We start from the raw sequence: 27,610 nt of genomic DNA on the forward strand, positions 1-27,610 counted from the left end.
CAGAAACCAAGCAAGGGTCCACCCTGTTGGGTGTAGAGAAGTGCTTCCTTGAGGAAGCCCTCAGAGAGGCCAGCAGGGCAGCCTGGTGCTTGTTCTTTCCAAGCAACCCCAAGTCCAGCTTGTTATATAGCCAGGATCAGCGGCTTGGCTCCCCTGCAGGACTGTCCCTGGGACAGATCCCCTTAGGAGCTCTGCTACTTGCCCTATCTCCTGTGGTGACACTAGTCCAGTAACAATTTGGTGACCAGGGTAAAGGTTCAAACAATGCCTACTTGGCAGAAACGTTGCCAGGGAATACTCTGGAGGCTGCAGAGATAGGAGGAGCCATGGGCAACTATTCTTGGGCTCACGATGGCACTGCAAGTCCAGTCTTTGGTTTCAGAGACATCAGATATATCCAACTCCAGATTCCCAACCAGGTGCTGAAGGCCAGGGCAGCTTTACTAGTTCAGTGAACTAAGGCTTTAAGTGACCCTGATCCTTGGTAGCACCTGTCTTAGGTGAGCTTTGCTCGGCAGCTGTAACAGCAGCTGGATGCAAAGCAGCTGGGCACTTCTCCCCCCAGGACAGGGCATGGGGTATGTGAAAGGCTTTACTCAGGCCTCTCCAGCAGCTTGCTCTAAGAGGTACAGCCTATTCTTTCCCACATGTTACAAAGAAAGAAACAGCAGTTAGAGGTGGCATTCACAGGAGGCCATGGCCAGGGTTGTCATATGCATTCCATCTCAGTGGCACTTTGTTTTTTGTTTTGTTTTGTTTTTTTAATTACATTTAGCCAAGAGTGGTGGTATGTGCCTTTAATCCCAGCATTCCAGAGACAGAGGCAGGTGGATCGCTGTGAATTCAAAGCCAGGATGGTCTGCATAGGGAGTTATAGGCCAGCCAGAGCTATAGAATGAGACCCTGACACTGCGGGGGGGAAGGGGGGGAGGAGGCTTTTTAATTACGTTATTTAATTATTTGGAGAAGGCATTTTGAATCAAAAACAAGAGAATCTCCCAAGGAACATATTCCTTGGCACTCTTAGGGACAAATCCATTCACTCGTTAAAAATCATCACGCTAAGTCAAAGTGTTGTGAGCCAGCTAGGGTTTAAAACTGACGGACCACTGGCTGGCTCCCACTCCCAAAGGTAGCCATCATGGTTTCCCTTCTACTTAGTACTCTAGCCATTGATTTCGGGGAGCGGGGAGGGCAGACATAGATCCCTAGGACCCAACAATGTGAGGGGTAAGTTGGCGTGTGGGACTGATGGAACACATGTCTTATCTGCTAGCTGGGATTATGTAAGTTCTTGCCAACATCTGTGCTCTTACTCAAGGGCCACCATCCCAGATTTCAAATAGGAAGGAAAAAGTATATGTCACTTAGAGAGGAGGCATACAGAACACTCTCTCTGGTCCCCAGATAGCCTGCCACCAAAGTAATCTGTCCTGGGGTGATGTCTTGTGACACAGACCACCCACGACTGTGCTAACTGTACCCTATTTTAAAACATTCTCAAAGAGCTTGCTCTGTATCTGTGGGCACAGTGGTGTATACCGATAATCCTAGCACTAGAGGGACTGAGGCAGGAGGACTGCTGAGAGTTTGAGGCCGTTCTGAACTATACACCAAGACTCTGTCTGAAGAAAGAATTGCCAAGTGTGGTGGCAGGAGGTTTAAATTCCAGCTCTAGGGAGCCAGAGACAGATCTCTATGAATATTAGGTCACTCAAGGCCGCATAGAGACCTTGTCTTAAAATAAAATAAAGGGAGGGAGGGCGGGTGGACAGGCAGACTTGCTCCCCCCCACTACAACCACTCACACCTGCTTTGTGTCTCCATTCTGCGATCCACAAATCAACGCATCAGCACTGGGGCAGCATGGAATTTAGTGACGCAAAGAAAACCCCCAGCCATGGTTCAGTTTCCCATCACGCAAGGGCCAGGATCACGGCTGCCATCCTGTTTCCTGGGGCACTTAAGCATTTAAAAGTCCAGGAAGGAATGCTGCCCTCCGTATCGTCTCCCCCTCCAGTGTGTTTCTAGCCTCAGCCCCAGAGTCATAGAAACTGCCCAAGCAGTGAGACAGCCTTGGACCTCGCTGACACCCTGTACATTTTAGAAGACTCCACCTCAGCCAAAGATTCCATCTCCCATAAGCACCTTCTCTCTCGGTCCAGCCTTTCTTGGAAATTACATGAAGACCAGTCATTCCCATGACAATGACATAACATGCTGGCTACAGCCCCAGAGGGCTGGGGAAACACCTACATTTCAGACATTCTTTCCTCTTGGCAGGGAAGTCATGCCTAGGTACCATTCATCTCTTCACTCAAAACTAGTCCCTGCCTGCTGTCATGCCTAGGTACCATTCATCTCTTCACTCGAAACTAGTCCCTGCCTGCTGCCCCTCGCCACACTGGCTCAGCATACAGACCTGCTTCCATTGGCGGTAGGTGGAGAACTCTTGCGAGGGGATAAAGACACTGAGTTTGAAGATGGACTTCAGCTCTGCGGGAAGTCCCTTGGATTCGAAGTACTGGAATTCCGTCTGGGCCTCCCCAATGACAGGCACATACAAGCACAGGCAGAGCATGCTGGTGAAACCGGGTGCTGAGGCACCGCTGTGAGCAAGTCCGGCAGAAGTCAAGAGTGGGAAATGCCGGGGTTCCCAGGAGAGTGGCACAAGATATGTCTTGCCTCAGCTGCCACTGGCTGCTTAAGTCCTGCCCTTTTACTTAATAGAAAAAACCCGCCCACTCTAAGTGCAGCCAGCAGCCAATGAGCACAGGCCCCAGCAGCGACAGTATCAGGTTGCTCAAGAGCAGAGGAGCAAAGATCAGGACAAACGTCACTGCTTGTAGCAGTTAACTCTTGGAGCCCAGGCACAGGCACTGCCTAGGGATGCAGTCCCATGTCCAAACAAACCTTCAGCCCTGGCTCTCAACCCCCGAAAATAAACAAACAGCCAACATTCTGTTTTCATACAAGGTCCTCAAATGCGTCACACTATGCAGCTTTCTCCTCTCAGTAAATAATTCCCAACTGAAAATTCAGTTGAACTAAAGACTGAATCAGAGCCCATTGTAAACTGACCCAGGCTACTGTGAAATAGGAATCTGAGAGCCACATCCCCAGCTGTCCTGGAACACAGAACCCACAATCCACAAGAAGCAGTACCTGGGAACTGCTTCCATCAATCACTGGGGTTAGCCAAGGGTGAGACTCATAGTCCTCAAAGCCCATGCCCACTCAGAGCACTTGAAATCTTGGTCTGATCATAGCTCTAAGAATTCTGCTGTGCCATCCTGAAGCCTTTTAAAACTAACTACGATTAAATGAGCTCAGACTACAGTCCCAGCATTTTGGGGGCTGAAGGAGGATCTCCGGTTTGAGGCTCTAAGCTACATATTATCTCAAAAATGGGGTGGGATGGAGGCCCAGGGGTAGAATGCTTGTGGGCCACACTGAAGGCTCAGGGTTTATCTAGACTGACTGGGAAGTGCTTGAGAGATTAGTAAAGCACACCTCTGGGTGCGTCTGTGTAATTCCAGAGAAGACTAGCTAAGCGGAGAGGTCCTACCCGAGAGCAAGATGGGGCTGCAGCTGGAATAGAGGGTGAAAGCAGAAAGCTGGCTACTGTAGACTTGCTCTCTCCTCTCTCTGCCTCCTGGCCATCATGATGTGTTTAACACAGGAGCTAAAACAAGTCCTTCCTCCCTAAACTGTCTTCACAGTAATACAAATCTGACTAGTTGCTGGGCATGGTGACTCAGGCTTGTAATCCTAGCACTCAGAAGGGTGAATGAAGCAGGAGGGCTGTTGAGAGTTCAAAGTCAACATGGGCTACAGTGTAAGATTCAAAACTAACCTCAAAAACTAATAAAATGACTAGCAAAGGCTTACTCACCAGCAAGAAGGGGGGAGAATGGAACTAAACTGGACCCCTCACCTACGCTTTTTCACTGCAAATACTCGTCATGTGTTGTGGGCATTCCCATTATCACCGTGTCCACTGGCAGCCCAGCTCTACATACAAACTTTCAGAAGACAGAATGCCTCTGGTCCTGGAAGGACCTGATTTTTTATTTTATTTTAAAATTGTATTATTTTTAACTCTGTGTGTGTGTGTGTGTGTGTTTGTTTTGCCATGCACAAGCCATGGACATACAGGTGTCCTCAGAGGCCAGAGGCACTGGCCTCCCTGGAGCTGGTTTACAGGGGGTAGCCCGAAGCCCGGTGTTGGTGATAGGCACTCAGGTCCTCTGCAAAAGCAGCACATGCTCTTAGCTGCTGAGCTGTTTCTCCAGCCCCCAGATACATCATTCTTTACATGCCAGCCTGCACTCTTTCCATTCCTTCCTTCCCTCCAGATGAGAGTCTCTGAGGGCGAGATCACGTCACTGTGACAGGACAGGATCAGTCCCGCCCCCATTCCTTCTATGGTGTTTCCCTATTCCTTCATCCCTTCCTAATATAGACTAAGCCTTGTCACTCCTGGGATGGACTGAAATGGATAGTTACCATTTGGGGATCAGCAAAAGCAAAAGGATTTCAACTCCTAAGTGTTTTAAGAATCTGTGAAGATACACACCTTTAATCCCAGCACTCAGGAGATAGGCAGGTGGGTCTCTGAGTTCAAAGGCAGCCTGGTCTACACAGAATAAAACTGCTAAGAAGATTCTAGAATAAGACACTGTTGTATAATCGTGTATAACACTGAAACAGAATCTAACAAAGGAGAAGGCATTTGGGTTCCCCGAGACTTAAGTTTGTAAACCCAGGCTTTGGCGTACACTTGATCTGACGAGGAGGCATTATCTAGGAGGAGTCCTGCTCAGATTCAGCCATCTCTGAAATTGCCCAATCCAAAACATTCTGCTTTTGAGCTATTTTAACAGACATCTTAAGTCCACTGCTGGGGTCCTAAAGACAGAAGGCTATAGCTTCAGATTTTGCATACTCTAGTCTTCACCTCTTGCTTGACTCACAAAAGGGCTTTGCCAGTAGTTTTTGGGTGAAGGCTGATGAAACGGCTCAGCAGGTAAAGCTGCCTGCCACTCAAACCTTCACTCACACACATGCACAAATGCAAAAAAAAAAAAAAAAAAAAAGGTGGTGGTGACACACGACACGACATGACACGACTTTAATCCCAGCACTTGGGAGACAGAGAAACTGTATCTCAAAACAAACAAACAAACAAACAAACAAACAAAAACAAAAAAAGGGAGGGGGGCTAGAGAGATGGCTCAGCAGTTAGAGCACCTGCTGTTCTTCGAGAGGATCAATTCCCAGCACTCACATGGTGGCTCACACAGCCATCTGTAACTGTAGTTCTGGGGATCTAACACTCTCTTGTAGTCTCCAAGGGCACCAGGCATGCATACAGTCAAAACGCCTGTGTGTGTGTGTGTGTGTGTGTGTGTGTGTGTGTGTGTAAATTAAAAAGGAATTTCCTTAACTATAACAAAGGTCATTATCCTACACAGACCAATAGTTTTGGAGAGGCAAGGAATGTTCTCTGAAATGTTCTGCAAGTGACTGTCAACATACTATTCTACAGTGTTACATCAATTCTATTCCAACATTAGTTTCATTTCATTTTCTGTGGTGATGGAGACTGAACCCAGGGAGGGCCCTGAATGCTAGGCAAGTGCTCTACAATTGAGACACACCCACAGGTTCAACCTAAGTTGTTTTTGGTTTTGAGACAGTTTCTTTATGTAACCCAGGCTAGCCTTGAACTCAGAACTTTCTACCTTGGCCTTCCAAGTGTAGAATTATAGACATGAACCATCACCATTAGTTTAAGAAAATTTGGAACATTTTTCTTTTGAACACAGATTGTATTTAGTAGAGGCCAGGCATGGCGGCGCTTATCTAAATCTATATCCCCAGGAGACTGAGTCGGAGACCAGCCTGGGCTACACAAGCAGACTTTGTTATTCCCTGGAAGAAAGCAAAGCAGAGGTGCTTAGCTAAACACCCATCTTCTAATCCAGAACTCCATTTTATTTTATTTTATTTTTGGTTTTTTTTCGAGACAGGGTTTCTCTGTGTAGCTTTGTGCCTTTCCTGGAACTCACTCTGTAGACCAGGCTGGCCTCACAGAGATCCGCCTGGCTCTGCCTCCCGAGTGCTGGGATTAAAGGCGTGCACCACCACTGCCCGGCTCAGAACTCTGTTTTCAACACAGACACAGACTCTTCCAGAAAGAGTCCATCTCTAGGTACCTGATGTCTGAGGCAACTGCTGTGTCCTGGGACTTCAGACTGTAGGCCACTAGAGGCTTCTGCAGCCATCTCAGTCCTCTCTGCCTGGCTTGCCCAAGTCCCCAAGCCTATGGGTGACAAGACTCAGGCTCACACCCAAGGCCGGGTTTCTGTTACAACAGCCACTTACAACAGCGCCCAAAGCCAATTCCACAGGAGGGCGATTTCAAGTCCAGTTTCTAGGAAACATCTGAAAGCCCAACGCTTAGACCCCTGTGATCAACACATCACACTGCAACACGAGCCACACATGAGGCACAGCAGTGGCAGACTCAGGTCCCACTCCTGGCATCCCAAGGCAGTTCATGGCCCTCGGGACCTGATCACAGCAAACCATGCACTTCTCTGCTCTCTTTCCTGACTCTATCTAGTTCGGTGACCCAGATCTGTTTCCCATTCCTGTGACTAACGTACGAAAACAATGGCAGCAGCACTAGAACTCTACTCAGTGGCATCAGATTTCATGTACTAGGTAAAGGAGCAGGTCCTTTCATGAGCATCTTTCCACTTTGAACTACCAGGACCACCGTCAGCTTTCCTTATCCTGCCCCTCTATCACGTGCCCAATCCCCCAACAGGAACTTCCAGTAAGGACTGAAACACACTAAGAGGGCAGGTACAGTGGGAGGTAGCACTGAGTCTGAAAGTAACTCCCAGCTCCTCTGCAATGACTCAGACCAAGCCAGAAGTATTATGTGAAGGAGCCTGGCAAGCCCCACCCTCAAGGCTCTCATATCTTATTGGCTGCTCTGTCATTTTATGATCAGGTTGCCATGACAGCCCAGTGTAGCAGGTTTCCAATGAAACCTGCCTACACTTGGTAATTACACACACAATGAGAACAATCCTGACCGCCCCTCAGGATCTAAGCTCCACTGTGCAAGGGCCCCTCCCACTCCAGACAAATGGTTTTCTTTCCCAACTTTCGGATTAACTGTGAGACAAAGATAAAGGGAAACTGGAGCAGTTCCTATAATAAGAGCCTGCAGGAACCCGACTCACAGACACATATTTACATGGGGTGGGGGTGGGGTGAGAATGAAACAGTAGTGCAGTGGACAATGAGAAGCCTGAGAACTGAAGGTTCTCCAGACTGTCCCCCAAGCTTGCTGAGAAAGGCAGAGGCTGATCCATCTCATGTACTTTGTGCAGTGTAAATGCTCAGTTTCCATTCCTTATTACCGACTTTCAAAGAGTCTACGCTGCTCAGAGGTGCTCCCTCTTGTCCTCCCACCCATATCCCCTCCCCAAAACAGAGCCAGTAAATGGTGTGGGTCTCTGCAGGCCAGGCTAGAAAGTCCCAAGGCAAACCCCTAGAGGCAAACTTGGCAAGGGGTACTCATGGGAAACTAGGAAGTAGAGCAGTTATTATTAAAGTTTTAAAAAAGTCATCTTTTTAAAAGGCAGCCAGCTAATTCAGGACAGAAGATGAACAGGGCTCAGCACGAGTTTCTCACAAAATGAGCATACCACCACCACTCCTGGTCGGAGGTAGAGAGGGCACTCTCTTGCCATACAGTAAGATCAAATGCCTCGGGCAGGGCAGTCTCTGTGAGATCCTGACTATGGGGAGCTCCTCAGTCTGTAGACTCCCTTTGATGTCACTGCTCAACTACTGTAAAACATGTCACAGTAAAGTCCCTGTCTACTGGTGCAAGCTAGACAAGCATTTCCAGGGAGAGTCAATGTGACATTTTGGGCACATCTATTACATGCCGAACACTGGGTAGACTCTCCTTGCCCTCTAACTGAGAAGATGATTCAGGAATGAGACTCAGTGGTTGAATAAGGCTGCACCCGCTGCAGACAGTCCCAGTCTGTTCTAAGTGAGAGCTCGACCAGCCCCGTTACACAGCTTTCTGAAGGGATGTAAACAAGGTTCCAGAAAGATTGGGGTTAAGTCTCAGCAATTCCTCTCCGTAAGTGATTTGGCAAATTACTGAACTCTTCTGCACTTTACTTCTCCAACCTCCAACTGGGGAGTGCTGTCACTTACCTTGGTTCCTGTGAGCACTGGATGCAAAGAAGAAAGGCCTTGACACTTGGCTGACCCTGGGGGCTGTGGTCAGCTCAAGTCACCAGCCTCTACTCTTCGTGACTCCAGGCTCTCCTAGGACCCAGTCCCACCCCTGAACTTCCTCTAGGACCTCAGGTAAACAAATCATGACCCGCCAAGCAAGGGGAAAGTGACCTTCATAAAGCTGACAAGATCTGCCCCCTCTAGCCTGGCATAGTGGCTCACACCTTTAGTCCCAGCACTTAGGAGGCAGAGACAGGTGGATCTTTATGAGCTGAGGCCAGCCTGGTCTACATAATGAGTTCCAAGCAGCCAGAGCTATATGATGAGACCTTGTCTTGGGAAAACCAAAACCAAAACCCTGTCCCCTTCCAAGGAACCGTCTCTTTCAACTGTCCTCTCACACTCTAGATAAATGAAGACAATAGACTTTAGTTCATCCCTTACTTTCAAATGGCTTGTTCGGTGAAACAGATAAACCTGGGGTTAATCTACTGAAGCAAACCTTTCCTCAACAACCAGGCAGGGGCAGTCACAATGGATAAGGAAGTTTACAATGGGACAGGCAGTTTAGACCAAATCTGGTGGCCTTCTTCATCACCCAACATTTCTCCAATACCAAACTTTTTTTTTTAACTTCTCCCTCCCACGCTCATTTTTTCCCTTTCGGGGAAAATAATCCCAGCCCAGCCCCTAAACTAGAAAGTCCTCTTGAAGGTGCTGTTACCTTAGGAAACTGTTCTGCAGGTCCGACCACCAGCAAGATGGTGGGTCTCTTTTCCGTGGCCTCAGCCCTTCCGTTTTGTTTCCCCAAAAAGGTGGACATCTGGTCTCCCCGAGCAGGGGCCTGGGTGCCTTTGACTCCATGATCGATGCCCTCTCTGGAGTCTTGGCACCCAGCTCTAGAGAAAAAGCTAGACAGAAAATGCCACAGCATCTGTAGCATCCCGGCTTCCTCCAAATGCCACTGCTGAAGACTGTTCACTTCTTAGGGATGTGACCACAATACCAAAGGTCTCTAGCTACACAGCTGTCTGGAATACTAGCCTGGGGAGTTCCCAGGCTGAAGCTCTACTGCAGGGGCTGTTTCCTGCTTTTTCAAATTCGCTCGTGCCTAGCCTGAGAAGTAGCTCACTTAGGGAGCCTCTCCGGCTGCTAGCAATATGGAGAGCAGCTGGGCTACTTCAATCAAAACTCACTTCTGTCAGATGGTGGACGATCAAAGGCTTGGCTCTTTTTTTTCTTTTTTAATGCAAAAAAAAAAAATGATATCCAGACAGACCTCTCTTGGAGATGGAAACTCGGGGCTCCCAGTCATTCAGCCGTCCTCGCTCATTCCGCAAACCCAGGACAGAGCATCTAGTCTGCATTCTCACTGCAGCAGGGCCTGGCCAATCACCTCTGCCGACACTACCGGGTTCATTATCCCGACCACTAACCCTCCAATCACAGGCGGAGTATTTCCTGCCTGCAGCCCAGCTAGTCCGCAGGGAGGTACAGACCAGGTTCATTTTGCAGAATCTGAACAGGCTCGTCTTCGGAGATAACTTCCCACTCTCCCCAGGGAAGCTTCCCGAATGCCACTCACCACATGCAACATGATCCAGGGTCCTTGGCAACACCTCCTAAGTCACCTAGCATCACTCTCTTCTCCCATTATTCAATTTTCTCCAACCCAAGCCTAGCAGAAAGCAAGCCTACATGATAGTTGTTTCCTGAGATCACATCAGAACGCGAATCCTTCTACCTACCCCACCCCCATCCCTCGAACCAGGCCCTGGACTTAACATCTGTCCACTTCGCTGAGCAAATGACCATGATTAATCTTCAGTTGTTTTTAGTTTAATAGCAGACAAATAGTGACCAACTATCTATCATCCCTCACAAAGGTGACTCAAAATGTTCATAATCATTCTGTTTTAAAGATACAAGCCCAAGGCTGGGGAGATGGCTCATCTGGTAAGGGCATTTGCCAAGGCCTGCTGATCTGAGTATGATCTTGGATCCATAGTGGGAGCTGAGAATCTACTCCCTCAAGTTGTCCTCTGACCTCCACATGTGTGCCCACAAATATATACATGCACATATATACATACATAAAAATCACATTAAAGGAGAGGATGGGAGAACCTACAGCTCCGCCCACTGCTACAAGCCCCAGAAAAGAACCCTAGTTAGATACCAGCTTTTCCAAAGCTCCAGCCCTCTGCACCTCCAGCCCTCTGCTCTGCAGTTCCACTTTCAGCTTACTCTGTAAACCCGCATATGTGAGAAGCACTCATACACACAAACCCATAAACATTCACATACATATACTATCTTTGTTTTATATATAAATGATTTTTAAATTTTGCTTGTAAATTTTCCTTTCTTTTGTAGAATTCCATAAATGTATCCAAAGAAATATCTACTCATTTCCCTAACTTCCCTCATGCCCTCCAACCTTACCTTTTTTTTTTTTTTTTTTTTAATAACTCACTAACCCCAGTTAGTGCTGCCACAGATGCACAGGTCATCCAGCTGGAGCATGGGAAACCTATAAAAAGTGATTGTCCCTTCCCAGCAACCATCCACTGCCAGCAGTGCCTCAGTGTGGGGTGGGGCCTCAAGACTATACCAGGATTTTGGCTGGCTTGATCTTGGGCAGACAACCTTGGCTGCTCTAAGGGTTTGATCCTCACAGGCAGGTATGTGCAGAAGTCCCATGTCACAACACTCCACCCCATTCTCCAGCTCTTATGTTTTCTACCTCCTCTTCTAAGATGGCCCCTGAGTACAGGAAGTGGTGGTGGTTAATATAGTTACCCTGTTTAGGGCTAGGCACTCAGTCTCTTTTTCTCAGCACTCTGAGAAAATCTCTCTGCTGACTGCTGTCCACTATAAAAAGAAGCTTCTCTAACCAAGGATGAGACCAGCCAGATCTGCTGGTGTTCCAAACTAGATGAAGGACTTTTTTTTTCAAGACAGGGTTTCTCTGTGTAGCCCTGGCTGTCCTGGAACTCATTCTGTAGTCCAGGCTGGCCTTGAACTCAGATCCACCTGCCTCATCCTCCTAAGTGCTGGGATAAAAGGTGTGTACCAGTACCCCACCCTGGGCTAAGGATTTTTCTTTTTCGAGACAGGGTTTCTCTGTGTAGTTTTGTGCTTTTCCTGGAACTCACTCTGTAGCCTAGGCTGGCCTGGAATCCACCTGGCTCTGCCTCCCAAGTGTTGGGACTAAAGGCGTGTGCCACCACCGCCCAGCAGGACTTAAAAAAAAAAAAAAAAAAAAAAAAAAAAACAAAAAAAAAACATACTGGGGACTGAATCCAAGGCCTTAGAAACACTAGACAAATCCCTACCAATGAGCTACAAACATCCCCAATTCCTTTTCAACTCTGAGACAGGGTATGTCAGTTAGGGTTTCTATTGCTGTGATAAACACCATGACCAAAGCAACCTGGGGAGGAAAGGCTTTGTTTCAGCTTATATGTCCCAATCACAGTCCATCTAAGGAAATCAGGACAGGAACCTGGAGGCAGGAGCTGGTACAAAGGCCATGGAGTTCTGCTTACTGGCTTACTCCTTATTGTTTGCTCATCCGGCTTTCTCATAGCACCCAGGACCACCAGCCCACAAGTGACAATGAGCAGGCCCCATCAATCATCAATCAAGAAAATGGACCACAGGCCCACAGGCCAATTTGATGGGGGTATTATCTCAGCTGAGTCTCTCATCCCAAATGTCTTTAGCCTGTGGCCAAGATGTCATAAAAGCTAGCCAGCACAGAGGGTCTTGAGCTCTTTTAAACTGTATGGGTGCTCTGCCTGCACTGTGTGTGTATGCCACATACATGTCTGATACCCACAGAAGCTAGAAAAGAGTGTCAGATCCTAAAAACCAGAGTTTCAGATGTTTGAGATCCACCATGTGGGTGCTCGCAATTGAATCCAAGTCTAAGAGCAGCCAGTGCAAGCCAGGTGTGTTGGCACACGCCTTTGATCCCAGCACTTGGGAGGCACAGCAGGTGGATCTCTGTGAGTTTGAGGCCAGACTGATCTACAAAGCGAGTTCCAGGACAGCCCTGAGCTCTTACACTGAGAAACCCCGTCTCAAAAAAAAAAAAAAAAAAAAAAAAAAAAAAAAAAAAAAAAAAAAAGAGAGAGAGAGAAGCCAGTGCTTTTAATTGCTCAGCCATCTCTCCAGCCTTTTTTTGTTTTCTGAGACAGAGTCTTACTATGTCATCCTGGCTAGCCTGGATCTCTAATGTAGAACAGGCTGGCCTCAAATCACGGCGATCCACCTGCCTCTGCCTTCTGAGTACTGGAACTAAAGGTCTTCACTACCACACCGGCTAAATTTTTCCACATTTTGTTTTGTGTATAAGTGTATGTATCTGTGTGGGCAGGCATGCGCCAGGGCATACATGGAGGTCAGAGGACAATTTGCACAAGTTGGTTCTCTTCTTCTACCATGTGAATCCTGAGGAACCAAACTCAAGTCATAGGCTTGATGGCTTCTGAGCCATCTTGCTGGCTCAACAGCTGACTCTCTTTTTTTTCCACACAGGTTTCTTTGTGTAGCCTTGGCTGTCCTGGAACTAGCTATGCAGACCAGGTCTGCCTCAAACTCAGAGATCCGCCTGCCTCTGCCTTCAGAGTGCTGGGATTAAAGGCGTGTGCCACCACCACCTGCAGCCTATTCTCATAAAAGAGCTGTGGCTGGAAGGCAGGCAGATCTCTGTGAGTTCGAGGCCAGCCTGGTCTAGAAGAGCAAGTCCCAGGACAGGCAGGGCTGCAGAAAAACCCCGTTTCAAAAAACCAAAGAAATAAAAATAAAAGCGATCAATAATCTCTATTACTGATTCAAAGGTCTTTCTTTTGTTCTTCGGTCCTCACCACACACACCAGGACTGAATCTAGAGCCTCTGCTGGCAAGGGCTCTATCACTGAATTATATCGAAGCACTTTAAGAAAACGTCTTTTCATTTTCAGATGGGGTCTCTAAGTTGTTCAGGCTGCCCTTGAACCCATTCTATATCCAGTGAGGCCTTGAACTACTGATCCTCCTGCTGTACCCCCCAAGAAGTTGGATTTATAGGTCTTTGCAACCAGGCCCATCTCTGATTCAATATTATGTGCAAAATGGGGACAGTTAATAGAACTGTTTTTGTTACTTTAGGCCAGTCTAGAGCCAAGACCCCAAAATAAACACAAAATCTCACACACACACACACACACACACACACACACACACACACACACACACACGATACTGGGGATTGAATAATTTAGGCCCTTGTCCATTTGTCCATGCAAGGCAAGTGCTCTACCTACCCAGGCACATCCCTAGCCTAACAAGTTAATCCTTTCATAAACCTGAACCCTGTTTAGGCACAGAAGGCAGAAGAAATGAAGGAGATATTGATGTTTGGGGTTCCAACCTACAAAATTCCTTCATGTAGTAGGTACTGGCTTTTAATTGAATGGATTTCTCCACATCATGGGGCCGAGTTACACCAGGGCTTCCAGCCAGGAAGGAGGATCAGGAACGGATTCACACCTTCCTGCCTATAACAAGAAAAGACTAAGAATATATGAAGCAATGGTGTCAAGCCATTGAACAGGCACAAAGGACAATGCTTCCTGAGAAATGTGGCGAGGCGAGGCAATTGCTGCACTGCCACAGCTCCCTGCCTGGAGTTTCCGGACTCTCATGCAGAGGAAGAGCTTGAACGGAGCTGGGCAATCTCCCAACATTAAAGGGATGAGGCTACTATCAGAGCAGTCTGAGTATTCAGGGTACCAGAGAGAGGACAGCTGCAGAGCTACAAGGGTCCCCTGGAGTCACAATACACCATTAGACTCACAGAAATGATGCCTGATCTACCAGCCAGAGTGAAAACCTCATAGTCCGGGTTTAAGGAAAAACATTCAAGAGGGTGTGGCTTCCAATTCGGGCAAAGCCATTAGCCGGCATCTATCAAAGCAAGCCCTCCAATGTTCAATCTGCTTCAAATAACCACACCCAGGTCAAAGCTGGCGGGTATTTTATCACACACTTTCCCTTCACCTGCACAGACCAGGACCAGCTCTGGTTTACCGTGTGCTTCACTAGTATTTTGTTAAAACACTTTGATCTTTGTTGCCTATCTCCTTTCCCAGTGGTTAATACAGGCCATTTCTTGCACTGTCGCATCTAAATCAGAGCACCGAGGAGATGACTGGTTTCTTTTGGGTATCTGTCAATTATCACGACTCTAATTCTACTTCGATCAGCTTCCTGAGTTTGAGACCGACCCAACTCCAAAGCAGGGCTGGCACAGGCAGCTTCCTCCCCCTGCAGCCTGTACACATCAGCAGCAGCTCGGTAAAGTGAGGGTGGTCATCTGCAGGAGTAACCCACACTTCAAGAACCTAGAAAACAGACTGAACGGACAAGAGCCTGTTTGAGGAATAGATTCCAAGGGAATGGACCTCGTGGCACAGTCCAATGGCTTATTTCAAATCACATGAGGAATTGTCCACAGTAGAATGCCCTCGCACAGTACACAGAAGGACAACTGCAGAGGGCTGTGGAAGTTTCCTAACAAAACTGAAAGGAGAGCCTGCGCCCTTGCTGACAATGCCCACCTCAGTCTCCAAGTCTTGTCTACCTACTGCTCATCTTTGCATTCCTTTCTTCTTTGCATAATGTTCAGGACAGGTGTTGTCAGGGGGAACACCTGGTTTTTAATGAAAAAATGAAGCCAGACTTCATTTGACAGAAAGTCAGGCTGATTTGGCTGACTGATTTCATAATGAGGACTGATTATGCCAATGAGGTCACAGGGAGGTCCCTGTCCACCAGCTAAATGGGTCAAGTCTGAAGCTCTAAGGCAGTGGTTCAACCTTCCTAATGCTGCAACCCTTTAATGCAGTTCCTCATGTTGTGGTGACCCCAACCATAAATTTATTTTCATTGCGCCGGGCAGTGGTGGTGCATGTCTTTAATCCCAGCACTTGGGAGGCAGAGGCAGGCGTATCTCTGTAAGTTCAAGGCCAGCCTGGTCTACAGAGTGAGATCCTGGACAGAGAAACCCTGTCTCGAAAAACAAAACAAAACAAAAAATTATTTTCGTTGCTACTTTATAACTGTAACTCTGCTACTGTTATGAATCATAATGTAAACATCTGATATGCAGGATATCAGATACATGACCCCTGTGAAAAGGTTGTCAGACACTCCCCCTCAAGGGGTTGAGACCCACAGGGAGAGATTCACTGTTCTAGTGTTTTTACAAAAACCAGAACTGAAACCAAAAAAACAAAAAGATACAAAATGTGCAAGGAGAGAGACACAGGAGTTCAAAGCCACGTGTTCACAATTTACTATTTCAGAGGCACAACTGTAGCAGGTGAGACTGTCTAGGCTAAAATGAATCAACCAGCTAATTCAATTGAGTAAGCTACCCTAGGGGAGCCAGAGGTTCAGGATGTAAGGCTGGGTGAACAGACTAGACCCTCCTGCCAGTGACTCAGCCCTCAATTAGAATGAGGAAGAGCCAGCCCTTGTCCCCCGGGCACTGCTCAGTCAGTAAAGGTGGTAGTAATGCAAAGCATGGAATCCCCTAGTCTGCATTTTAGAAGTAAATGTAGAAATCTGACTGTGGCAGAGAAAAAGAGGTTTACTCATTAGTCTCCTGAATGGCTTGTTCCTGCTGGTGAAAAGCCAGTCCCCATCGTTCAAGGTGAATGCCTTTTTAACAAAGATGTCTTCTTCTCATCTCTAAAAGAAAAAGTGCACAAAATTAAGCAATTTTAAGCACAGGCCTCTTGAGCCTTAGGACAAGAATGAAGCCAGTCCTCATTGAAACACACCATGTTTTTCCAAGACCATGGTTCTCATTCCAATAAGATTATCTATCAAGTTTCTGAAGAGAATGTAGCTACTAACTGAAGCCAGCATGTAAAATCCCATATGCCTAAAAGGATCAAAACCTTCCCATCCACAGCCTTCCTCTCTTTTTCGATGTGAGAGGCAAACCTGCAGACTCAGTGGTAGGTACAGTGTCCAGTTTGCCCACGCCCTGAGATTTGATCCCCAGAGCTGCCAGAAACAGTTTTTGGTTTCTCAGAAACTGACTTAAGAGCGAAGCCTGGGATCAGGCTAGATCAGGTAGTGCCACCTGCAGCAAACAGAAACCAGAGGTAGGATTATTGGAGCCCAGGAATTTACAGCCAACCGGGACAACCCAGCAGAGTCAAAACAGATCAGGGGTGCAGTACCACCTTAACTTCCCAAGATCACTTGCTGGGCACTGTTCCAGACTGCAGGCTCAAGAGTGCAGGAAGAGCCCAGCATGTTGGCATAGCACTGGGGGGACAAAGGCAGACAGATGTGTGTGCTCATGGAAAGGCAGGGTAAATTGTGAGAATCTGTCTCAAGACTAAATAAACAAATAGCAGGAAGAGGAATCTACTCAGAGACTGCCTTCTACAGGCAGCAGAGCTGTTAAGGGTAGTTGGGAGAAGTCTAACAAAGAATGACTGGTTTGAACCAGACCAGCTCTTGGAAACAATTCAGAAGTAGATTTAATTATGGAACTATTTACTTCTCTGGTCCTATTTTCCTTTTCCTATAGGTTAGAGATGAAGAAACTCTGGCAAACAAAATACACCTACAATGTGAATAACAAATGGAAAAAAGTGAGCTGCGTCCCAGTGTGTTCTATGGGGTGCTACAGGAATGTCTCTCTCCAACGCCTCTGTAGAGCCCTGGACAAACCATTTAACCTCTTTGGTAAGTGTGGAGGCTGAACTGCACACCTGAATGTGTTCCAGATCTAACATCCTATGGGTTCAAAGTCCACCTGAGGATAACATTACTGGCCAGCACAGATGGCTGTGAACAACTATAATCCCCATGCTTAGTGGAGGTGGAGAGAGGAGGATCCTGAGTTCCAGCCAGCCTGGGTCACATAGTAAGACCATCTCAGTTTAAAATAAAATAAAAAAATCTAAATACTCTAAGTACCTAACTACAAATAATATACATGACACTAACCAAAAGCAAGAGCAGTGTTTCAGCATGTGGAAATGCGCAAAGGGCCAATAGAATTGGCTAAGGTGGCCACTGTCACTAGTTTTATCAAACATGATGATTCAACTATGTCACACAACTGAAGGGGAAGGGTTAGCACACAGTTTCCTCAATTCTTGGTGACCTAAACTACTCTCTCAGGCTAGGAGTACGGCTCAGTGTAAGAACACTTGCCTGGTATATACAAGACCCAGGGGCATATATAAGACCCAGGGTTTGAGCCCCAGCAAGACACAAAACCCAAAGTTAGCCTCCTCTACTGTTTTCCACCAACGGCATTTCAGTGATTTTAGTAAGAATTCTAACTCTGGGCTGGAGAGGTGGCTCAGCGGTTAAGAGCACTGCTTGCTCTTCCAGAGGTCCTGAGTTCAGTTCCCAGCAACCACATGGTGGCTCACACCATCTGTAATGAGATCTGGCGTCCTCTTCTGACCTGCAGGCAGAACACTGTATACATAATAAATAAATCATAAAAAAAAAAAAAAGAAAAGAAATACTGCCCTCAGTATTCCCTGTAAAACAGGGAAAAAATAAAGTTAAAAAAAAAAAAAGTCTAAGCCGGGCGGTGGTGGTGCACGCCTTTAATCCCAGCACTCGGGAGGCAGAGCCAGGCGGATCTCTGTGAGTTCGAGGCCAGCCTGGTCTACCAAGTGAGTTCCAGGAAAGGCGCAAAGCTACATGGAGAAACCCTGTCTCGAAAAAAACAAAAACAAAAAAAAAAAAAGTCTAACTCTAGGGCTGGAGAGCTGGCTCAGTGGTTAAGAGCACTGGCTGCTCTTCTAGAGGACCCAGGTTCAATCCCAGCACCCACATGGCAGCTCACAACTGTCTGTAACTCCAGTTCCAGGGAATCTGGCACCTTCACACAGACATACATGAAAGCCAAACACCAATGCACATAAAATAAATAATTTTTTGTTTTGTTTTGTTTTTCGAGACAGGATTTCTCTGTGTAGCTTTGGAGCCTGTTCTGGAACTCACTCTGTAGCCCAGGCTGGCCTCGAACTCACAGAGATCCACCTGGCTCTGCCTCCCGAGTGCTGGGATTAAAGGCGTGTGCCACCTCTGCCTGGCCTGCCCGCCTTTTTGTTTTGTTTTTGTTTTTTGTTTTTTTGTTTTTTGTTTGTAAGGATTTATTTATTTATTATGTACATAGTGTTGTCTGCATGTATGCCTGCAGGCCAGAAGAAGGCACCAGATCTTATTACAGATGGTTTCTTCGTGACCATGTGGTCGCTGGGAATTGAACTCAGGACCTCTGGAAGAATAGCCAATGCTCTTAACCCCTGAGCCATCTCTCCAGCCCTAAAACAAATAAATCTTAAAAAAATAAAAAAGAATTCTTACTCCGGGTGGAGGGAGGCTGGAAGAAGTTAAGCCCAGGGGTGGACAGAATAATGAGGAAAGCTCAGGGACCAGCAGGGACAGGGACAACAGCCACCTCCTTCTCCACTGCTCCAGCAGAGAATGAGCCGTGACTCACCTCCTGCTTCCTGGAAACCCAGACAAAAGGGAGAGGGCATCATCAGGCAGCTCCTGCAGGCCTGCCTGCCTTATTCATGTATTCATTTGCTTTAAAGGAAAAGGCATCTTTAGAAAGACGCCTTTTGTTTTGTTTTGTTTTTCTTCAGTGTCTTTTCTGTTCCACACATTGGAGCAGTACTTACCTTTTGAGGTGATTCCTCAACATGACCAAGGGCCTTACCATGCTGAACTGGATTATGCACAGATGTGTCAACGTCATATACTGAAAGGATAGTGTAAGTTTTTCATACATAGCGGCCTTGAACTTGCAATTCTGCCTCTTCCTGAGTGCTGGGGTCACTGGAATGTACACCTAGTGCAATATTGTAAAATCTTTAAGGGGAAGTTCCTGTTCCATAGGAGGAAGGAGACTGAAATGGAGGCAAGATTACCCAAGGCTAATCAGAGAGCCAAAGGCTTGTAGGGTCAGTGTTGTGAGCATCTGTGTCCCAAGAAACGTTTGCAGTGAACACCCATGTTAATAAACAGTAACTCTAGTCCTTCAGAATCTCTTCATTTTGCTAGGCGGCGATGGCGCACGCCTTTAATCCCAGCACTCGGGAGGCAGAGCCAGGCGGATCTCTGTGAGTTCGAGGCCAGCCTGGTCTACAGAGTGAGATCCAGGAAAGGCGCAAAACTACACAGAGAAACCCTGTCTCGAAAACAAACAGCAAAAAAACAAAAAACAAAACCAAACAAACAAACAAAGAATTTCATTTTAATCTTCCCAAAGTTCACAAGCCCAGGCTTCTCAGAACCCATACCCCCTTCCAAACTGCTTTAGCTTGTGGATGAGCCTGCTCTCCACTGCCACACTCCCTTCCCTACTCATATGCAGCCTGCACTTTTCACCTAAGCAAACTGCAGGCAGAAGCACATTTAACCCATCTGGGCATTATGTTTTCAACAATCAATAGGAGGAAAGCTACCTGGTATGGATCAGACCCAGTATGGTGGCTCACATCTACAGTCCCTGCTATTTGGAAGGCAGAGGACAATTGCCTAGGCTACAGAGTAAACTCAAGGCCAGTATGGGCAACTTAGTAGAACCCAATCTGATACCTTCTTCTGGCCTCCACTGGCACCAGACAGGCACATGGTGCATGCACATACATATATACATACATGCAAACACTCATACACATAAAATAAAAATTAATCTGAAAAAGATTATAATTCTTAACATAAAAATTGGAGACAAGCGAGGTAGTGGTGGCACATGCCTTTAATCCCAGTACTCCAGAGGCAGAGGCAGGGGCAGAGGCAGCGGATCTCCGAGTTCGAGGCCAGCCCGGTCTACAGAGCGTGTTCCAGAGCGGTGAGGGCTACACAGAGACACCAACCCTGTCTCAAAAAAAACTGGAGGCTAAGAGAATTCCCCAAACTCATGGTAGTCAGGATTTAATACCTCTTCCCAGCATGCCATGCAGCACTAACACTGTTCCATGAAGTAGAGCGCTTTGGGTCGGACAGGAACAAAGGTGCTGTTCAAGAACTCGAAACTTGCTGGTATAAGGAGGGACATTTTTTAATCTCCTGGACTTCTTATCATGGAAGACAACGGGGTCACAGCATGACTCGTTTGCAAGGGAACCATGGCAAATCTAGGTGAAGAGAGAAAACCTGACTGCTGTTTGGAATATTGGAACTTCTGACACAAACTAGAGTTACCTGGGACTAGGGAAACTCAGCTGAGGAATTGCCTCCGTCTGATTGGTCCATCATGGGGTTTTTCTTAATTGCTAATTTATAGAGGGAAGGACAGGCCACCAGCGGCAGTGCCATCCCTAGGCAGGTGGGCCTGGGCTGTATATTAAGTAGCTGAGCAAGCCAAGGGAAGAAGGCCAGTAAGCCTCTGTGGTCTCTGCTTCAGTTCTTGCCTCTAGGGTCCTGACTTGACTTCCCTGAATAACGGACTGTACCATAGAAGCATAAACCAAGTAAATCTTTTCTTCCTCTGAGTTGGTTTTAGTGTTTTCATAGCAAGAGAAAGTAACTAGAACAGAAACATCAAAAGAAAAATTTCCACATGATTAAAAGTGGACAAAATCTGGAAAAAATACGTGTGTGTGTGTGTGTGTGTGTGTGTGTGTGTGTGTGTGTGTGTAGAGAGAGAGAGAGAGAGAGAGAGAGAGACAGAGAGAGAGAGAGAGAGACAGAGAGACAGACAGCGAGCGAGCCACACAACCAGCATCTGAAATGGGAGATTCAAACTGTCATGCTGACATGCTGATATAGTGATTCTGGGGGAAAAGAGACCTCTTGGCCATGGTCCTGCAGCTAAAAAATAAGCTATAGAAACATCTGAGTCCAGATCATAACCACACAGATGGACTATTTAAAGTGCACAACTGGGAGCTAGAGATTTGGCTCAGCTGTTAAGAGTGTTTACCAATGATGCACAAAGCCCTGCGTTTAATTCCCAGCACTGAATAAACTGGGTGTGGTGGCCTACTTCTGCCCTCTTAGCCCAGTGGAGGCAGAAGTTCAGGAGCTTAAGGTCATCATCACCAGCTATAGACTAAATTCAAGGCCAGCCTGGGATATACAAGAGAACCCTTTGAAATAAAGTAGTTTCCAGTATCTCTGTAGGTGTGTTCACAGTCATTTTTTACCTGAAGACATTTTATCATTCAAGAAGAAACCCTACCATCCTTCCTTACCACATTTCTATTTCTCCTGGATTAGGACACCAGAACTCTACTTTCTGTCTCTATGGATAACCCTATTCGGGATTTTATATAGGCAGGTCATAAACTGCATGCTCTTCTCTTGACTGACTTTTGTCTTGGCTGAGTCTTGGCAAATACTGTACTATAACTCCCAGGAAGCCATAAAATGTATGCCAGGTGTATTATGTGAGATGTGCATGCTAACACCTACAGCTTTAGTAGGATCAGCAGATATCATGGGAAGATAACACAAGTCTCCCAACTTTTGTATGTGTGTTGGGAGCAGATGTCAACAAGGTCTCACACTATGTACCCTAAGCTGGTTTCAATATTCCTGCCTCAGCCTCCTAAACTCTGGGATTACAGGTGTAAACCACCACGACTGGTGATTTTCAAAATTTTATTAAATATTTTTTTTCTTTTTAAGTATTTTTTTTTCAGGATACAAAATAATGGGTTTCATGTTGACATTTTCATATAAGGACATTAGTTTCTTGATTCCTCAAGGAATCCTGCATGACTGCTCTTCTGTTCTTGAAGGCACTTTTTAGCATGTGAATAACTGATAAAAGGCCATAGGTCTCATAACAAAGAGCATGATCCAGGTCACAGATTAGATGACCATCCTTGAAGGATGCCACAAGGAGGATCCTCCTTCAAGTGGAAAGCTGAAGAGTAACTGCATGCATGACTTTAGTGGTTAGTGACTCTTTCAAATCCCTAAATTCTAAGCCAGGCGATGGTGGCGCATGCCTTTAATCCCAGCACTCGGGAGGCAGAAGCAGGTAGAGCTCTGTGAGTTCAAGGCCAGCCTGGTCTACATATGAGTTCCAGCATAGCCAGGGCTACAGAGAGTAACCATGTCTTGAAAGGAAAAAAAAAAAAAAAAAAAAAGGAAAAAGAAAAGGAAACCCAATTCTAAAAGGAAATGGGTAAATTCTATGCACTTAGTGTAACGAGATCAGCTTTATACCAGTACAGTTTTGTCCACTGGTTTTACCCCACAGCTGTATTTAGCTGGACTATAAATGAAGTCCAGAAGAGGCTCTGTTTGCTCCATTCCCATGTAGTTTCTGGGAGAGTTCAGGAATTAGTGATTCTCTGAACAAAGGAATGCATCTGTGAAGCTCCACTTTTCAGAAAGACTAGGGAGTATTCCTCCACATTACTTTGGTCCATGTTTCTGAGTATCAGCTTTTAGGGGTATTACTTTGGAGGCAAGGATTCACTATGCACCTCAGGCTAGCCTTGAACTCTCAACTCTTTTCCATTAGCCTCCTGAGTGCCACTATGCCCAGTTTCAAATATATACCCACTTTTCAAATTGGCCCCATCATCATGAATTTGAGCCAATAACCAATTTGGCAACAATATAGCACAATCAATTTAATAAATACACTCAGTCTAATCTTTTCCAAATAGGCCATTACATTATTCCCAAGGATGCCCGTCCCCTTCCCAGGACAAAGGCTCTCCCTTAGCTGGGCATAAAGCTCACCCCTGTAACCCTAGCGCTCTGAGGTTGAGTCGGGAGAATAGAAACAAGCTCCAAGCCAGTAAGCGCTACAAAAAACCCTGTCTCCACCCCAAGTGGTGGGAGGAGACTGGGAGTACCTCAATTGGCAGACTGCTTGCCTAACTTGTACAAAGCCCTATACCAGGCATGGTGGCACGTACCTGTGATCCCAGCACTCAAGGATTAGAAGTTCTAAAGTTAGTCTCAGAAATATAGCAAGTTCAAGCCTAGCCTGGAGTAAGTGAGATCCTGTCTCAAAAAAATAAGCCCTTTCTTCTATAGGCAAGACTATCTTATCGAAATCTGTCTAGTTTGGGCCAACCTGAAGAAGGTAGGAAGTTTAGGGATGCTGTCTGGTTAAACAATACCAGCTCAACAGTAACAGTCTTTCATTTGATGATTTCAAGTCACCAGAGATTGCTTCCTGTGCATACTACTCAGGTCAGGGAAAGAGACAGGGCAGGGTGGGCTCTTGCTCTTTGACAGGGAATGCTTGGGATAACCTTGAAAGCTGTACTTTGGAAGCACCATGGTTGGTTCTGAATGGGTATCTTGGGCTGGGGATGTGGCTCAGTGATACATCACTTGTTTAGGTTACACAAGACTGTGGTTTGACCTCCCCTTTCTCATGTTCTCCCCAAAGGCCAGGTTTGGATCTCACTTCATTAAAGATAAGAGGAGCATGCCTTGCAATATGTGGCAAACTGGCATTAAACTCTTAAACTCAAGTGATCTTCCTGCCCAGCCACTCTAACCTAAACTATGCTACCACTAAGGCATCATCTTTTTAGATGGCGTTTTCTTCCCTTGTAACATGATGTAAAATCATGTTACTATCATGTTTGTTTTTGTAGGACTCAAGCCGTCCACACAAGTCTTTAGATAGCAAACAACATGGCATCCAGAATGTTCTCCTGAATGAAACCCTTGCCGTGAGAGCCCACAAAAGTTATCTAGAGAGAAGCACAACTGTTTACAGGTAAAACAAACTGCTTTCTTCCTCTACTTGGCTGCCAAGTCCTAACCTATGTTTTGTTTTGTTTTTGGGTTTTGGTTTTGGTTTTTTTGAGACAGAGTTTCTCTGTGTAGTTTTGTACCTGTCCTGGATCTCACTCTGTAGACCAGGCTGGCCTCGAACTCACAGAGATCTGCCTGGCTCTGCCTCCCGAGTGCTGGGATTAAAGGCGAGCGCCATTGCCGCCCAGCCACCTAACCTGTTTTAAACTTGTTTTAAGGCATACATTTTGTTTGGTCACATGAAAACGCCTGAAATAGTCAATGCTATAATTAGCCCAGGCTGAGTGTCATCTCCCAAAGTCACTACCGGTGACATCATCTTTTATTCTCTTTAATAAACCTTCCCTTCCTTTTGTCCCAAGACAGGCTTCTTCCTCACATGCCCCTTACAAAGAAAATTTCCCTGGCTGACTGCCATGAATTTCTCTGCCCATTTCCATTTTAAGTAATTTTTCTGTCTCAGTCTCTTCTGGAACAAAGGCAGAAGGCAAAACTTGCTGGTTTATTTTTAAAAGAAAACTTCACTTCAAGCTGTTACAGGCTAGGAGGCTTTGTGGAGTCACATGACCCCAGTTCACTGCATCTGCTGATAACAGCTCACAACTGATTCCTGTGAAAACCTCCACCTCAGACTAGTTTCCCAGGGGCCACGGGAAGCAGCTTCCAACTGCACTGTTTGTCAAGGCTTATCCCACAGCAGGCACCCACTTCTACCCAGAGGGCCCCCAAGTTCTTTGGCTCTTACCAGTTCTGTAAAAACAACAGCGCTGCCTTTTTCTTAAGGCAGCGAACAGTAATGAACTCAACAGGAAGTGGTGGGGGTGTGTGCATGAGGTGGGGTGTCTTGCTATGGCCTAGTTATTTACAGAAAGAAACACCTTTTTCTTTCCAATGCTAAAATGCTTCCCCAAAGGCAATAAACTAATAAAGTGAATCACTTCTAATCTTTCTCAAAGCCACATAACAATTGAAGTTGTTCAAAACCGGAAGAGAGGGAGGGAGAGGAATAAAAGGAAATATTAATGAAGTGCATATGAAGATGCCCCAGTGACACACATTACTTGGTATGCTAACTTAAAATTTTTTTTAAAACTAGAAAAGCTCAGAGTTAATATTAAATCAATACCTCAAATTAATTTATATATATAAATTTTTATATATATATATATATATATATATACATATATTTTTTTAAAAATCTTTTTAGAACCAGGTGGTAGTGTCACATACTTTTAATTCCAGCACTCAGGAGGCAGAGGTAGGTTTGAAGCCAACCCGGAGTTGAGTTCCAGGACAGCCATGGCTACACAGAGAAACCCTGTCTCAAACAAACAAAAAATTTTTAGGATATCCCACTCTGACTTCTTTTTTTTTTTTTTTTTTTTTGGTTTGGTTTTTCGAGACAGGGTTTCTCTGTGTAGCTTTGCGCCTCTCCTGGAACTCCCTTGGTAGCCCAGGCTGGCCTCGAACTCACAGAGATCCGCCTGGCTCTGCCTCCCGAGTGCTGGGATTAAAGGCGTGCGCCACCACCGCCCCGGCCACTCTGACTTCTTAATAATCTATGTTCGCCGGGCGGTGGTGGTGGCAGCGCACGCCTTTAATCCCAGCACTCGGGAGGCAGAGCCAGGCGGATCTCTGTGAGTTCGAGGCCAGCCTGGGCTACCAAGCGAGTTCCAGGAGAGGTGCAAAGCCACACAGAGAAACCCTGTCTCGAAAAACAAAAACAAAAACAAAAAAATCTATGTTCAATCTGCTTAAAAAAAAAGTTTCAAGTCACACAACTTAGGTCAGTCAAAGAGTCAAATATTGTGGAGTCAAAGTAACCACAGAGAGTTAAGCTCTTTAGGTTAACCAAAGGGTTCTCTTTTACCTGAGTGGTGGCTCATAACTACATTCCAGGACAGAGGGGCGGGGCAAGCAGACAGGGACACTGAGTAGGAAGATGGCTGTGCATTTGAGGCTAGCCTGGGCTATATAGTGAGTTCTGAGCCTGAGCTCCCAGAGCAAGAAAATGTCTCAAACAAACAAGCTTCCTCTTAGCACTGGAGAATGGTCACTTTCTCCTCATTTGCCTTTACTTCAAGATCGCTGCCAAAAAAATGGATTAGGATCAATATCAGATGTGCCATGAATTCCAGAACATTGTGATTCCTGTACAGTCACAAAGCTTGGTGTAAACATGCCACACTCCCACAGCCAGCTGCCCTCAATGTGCCTGGTACCACAGACAACTGTGTAGGTTCCTAAGAGCAAGAAGGTTCACTGGGACTCCCAGGCTGCACTAACCCCTCCAGCTAAACTCAGATTCTCTCAAGACCAACTCAAGACGGAAAACAGGAATCAAAATCAGGAGGCTGGTTTCTAGTAGTCTCCTAACCTACTAATAAAATAGCTGAATTTAACAACGTAATATTCGCAATACCAACAATTGAACGACAGACTGATTTCCCAATGGAAGTGAATAAAGGCCATGTGGGCTTCAGATTCTCTGAGTTTAGCTATCCTATCTTCAAAAGATGACCTTTAATCCTAGCACTTGGAAGGCAGAGGTAGTTATATCTCTGAGTTCAAGGCTAGTCTGGTCTACATAGTGAGTTCCAGGACAGGCAGGGCTACATAGCAAGACCCTGACTCAAAAACCTAAAAAACCAAAAAAACAAAAAGAAAGAAAGAAAAATGATTCATTAGATGTATATGGGGTAATAGCCAGCTCAGAACACTATTCTGTATAAAACTAACCTTTTTTAAAATTGGTTTCCTTTTTTTTAAGATTTACTTATGCATATGAGTGCTCTATTTGCATGACAGAAGAGGACATCAGATCCAGTTATAGATGGTTGTGAGCTACCATGTGGGTGCTGGGAATTGAACTCAGAACCTCTGCAAGAGCAGTCAGTGCTCTTAACTGGCAAGACATCTCTCCAGCCCCTAAAACTAACTTTTTAAAAAAAGTTTCTTGGTTTTGTTTTTAATTAAAGCTAGGAGTATTGTGAGTTCAAGGCCAACCTGGTTATATAGAGAAATCTTATCTTTAAATCTCTTGGGCTTAACCCAAGGATTCTACATTACACAGTGCCATCCTTGGGCTTCCTACGCTGATCCTAAGTAGGTTAAATATCTTCGATATTGATCCAAGATTACCTTGGATATGACACCTTATGTGTGGCCACCCAAGCAACAAGCTGTCATGATTCACTGCCACCTTACCAGGTTTTCATACTTGGCTATGAAATTCTTAATGACTGTACATATAAAGGAACCAAACAGGATCTTTGGAAGAAACAGGTTACTAGGCAAACTGCTCAGTAGAACCACACAGATTGTGTGCCGGGCTAGGCCACAATAATGATGGTTAAGGGCACTCACAGCTAAAGTCAAACTGAAAACCAGTCAAGAAACAGAAGGGAAGAAAAAGCCACTGCTCAAGGGCCTCTTGTGCAGGAAGGACAGACAGCACTTCTCTTTCGTGCAGACGCAGAGATAGATGGCCATTTCTCCGCCCCTGTCTCCCCGATTTGGCCCACCCCACTTCAGCCAACTATAC

General features: G+C 46.0%; 1 protein-coding gene across 3 annotated transcripts in view; it reads right to left on the bottom strand.

Moving 5' to 3' along the window:
• The window catches only part of Slc25a25 (solute carrier family 25 member 25), a 36,367-nt gene that overhangs the window by 7,447 nt on the left and 1,310 nt on the right, over window positions 1-27,610 (bottom strand). The window contains exon 1 of one of the 3 annotated variants that reach the window (XM_059260062.1): window positions 9,005-9,509. The exons of 1 other annotated variant lie outside the window; for it this stretch is intronic. In XM_059260062.1, the coding sequence (XP_059116045.1) occupies window positions 9,005-9,223 (219 nt within the window). In that variant the 5' untranslated portion in view covers window positions 9,224-9,509. Of the gene's footprint in view, window positions 1-2,422; window positions 2,613-9,004; window positions 9,510-27,610 lie in introns of those variants that run through there. One more of the 3 variants, XM_059260063.1, reaches the window with a different exon arrangement.

The sequence above is a fragment of the Peromyscus eremicus genome, chromosome 4, assembly GCF_949786415.1.
Source record: "Peromyscus eremicus chromosome 4, PerEre_H2_v1, whole genome shotgun sequence".
In the NCBI taxonomy this organism is placed as follows: domain Eukaryota; kingdom Metazoa; phylum Chordata; class Mammalia; order Rodentia; family Cricetidae; genus Peromyscus; species Peromyscus eremicus.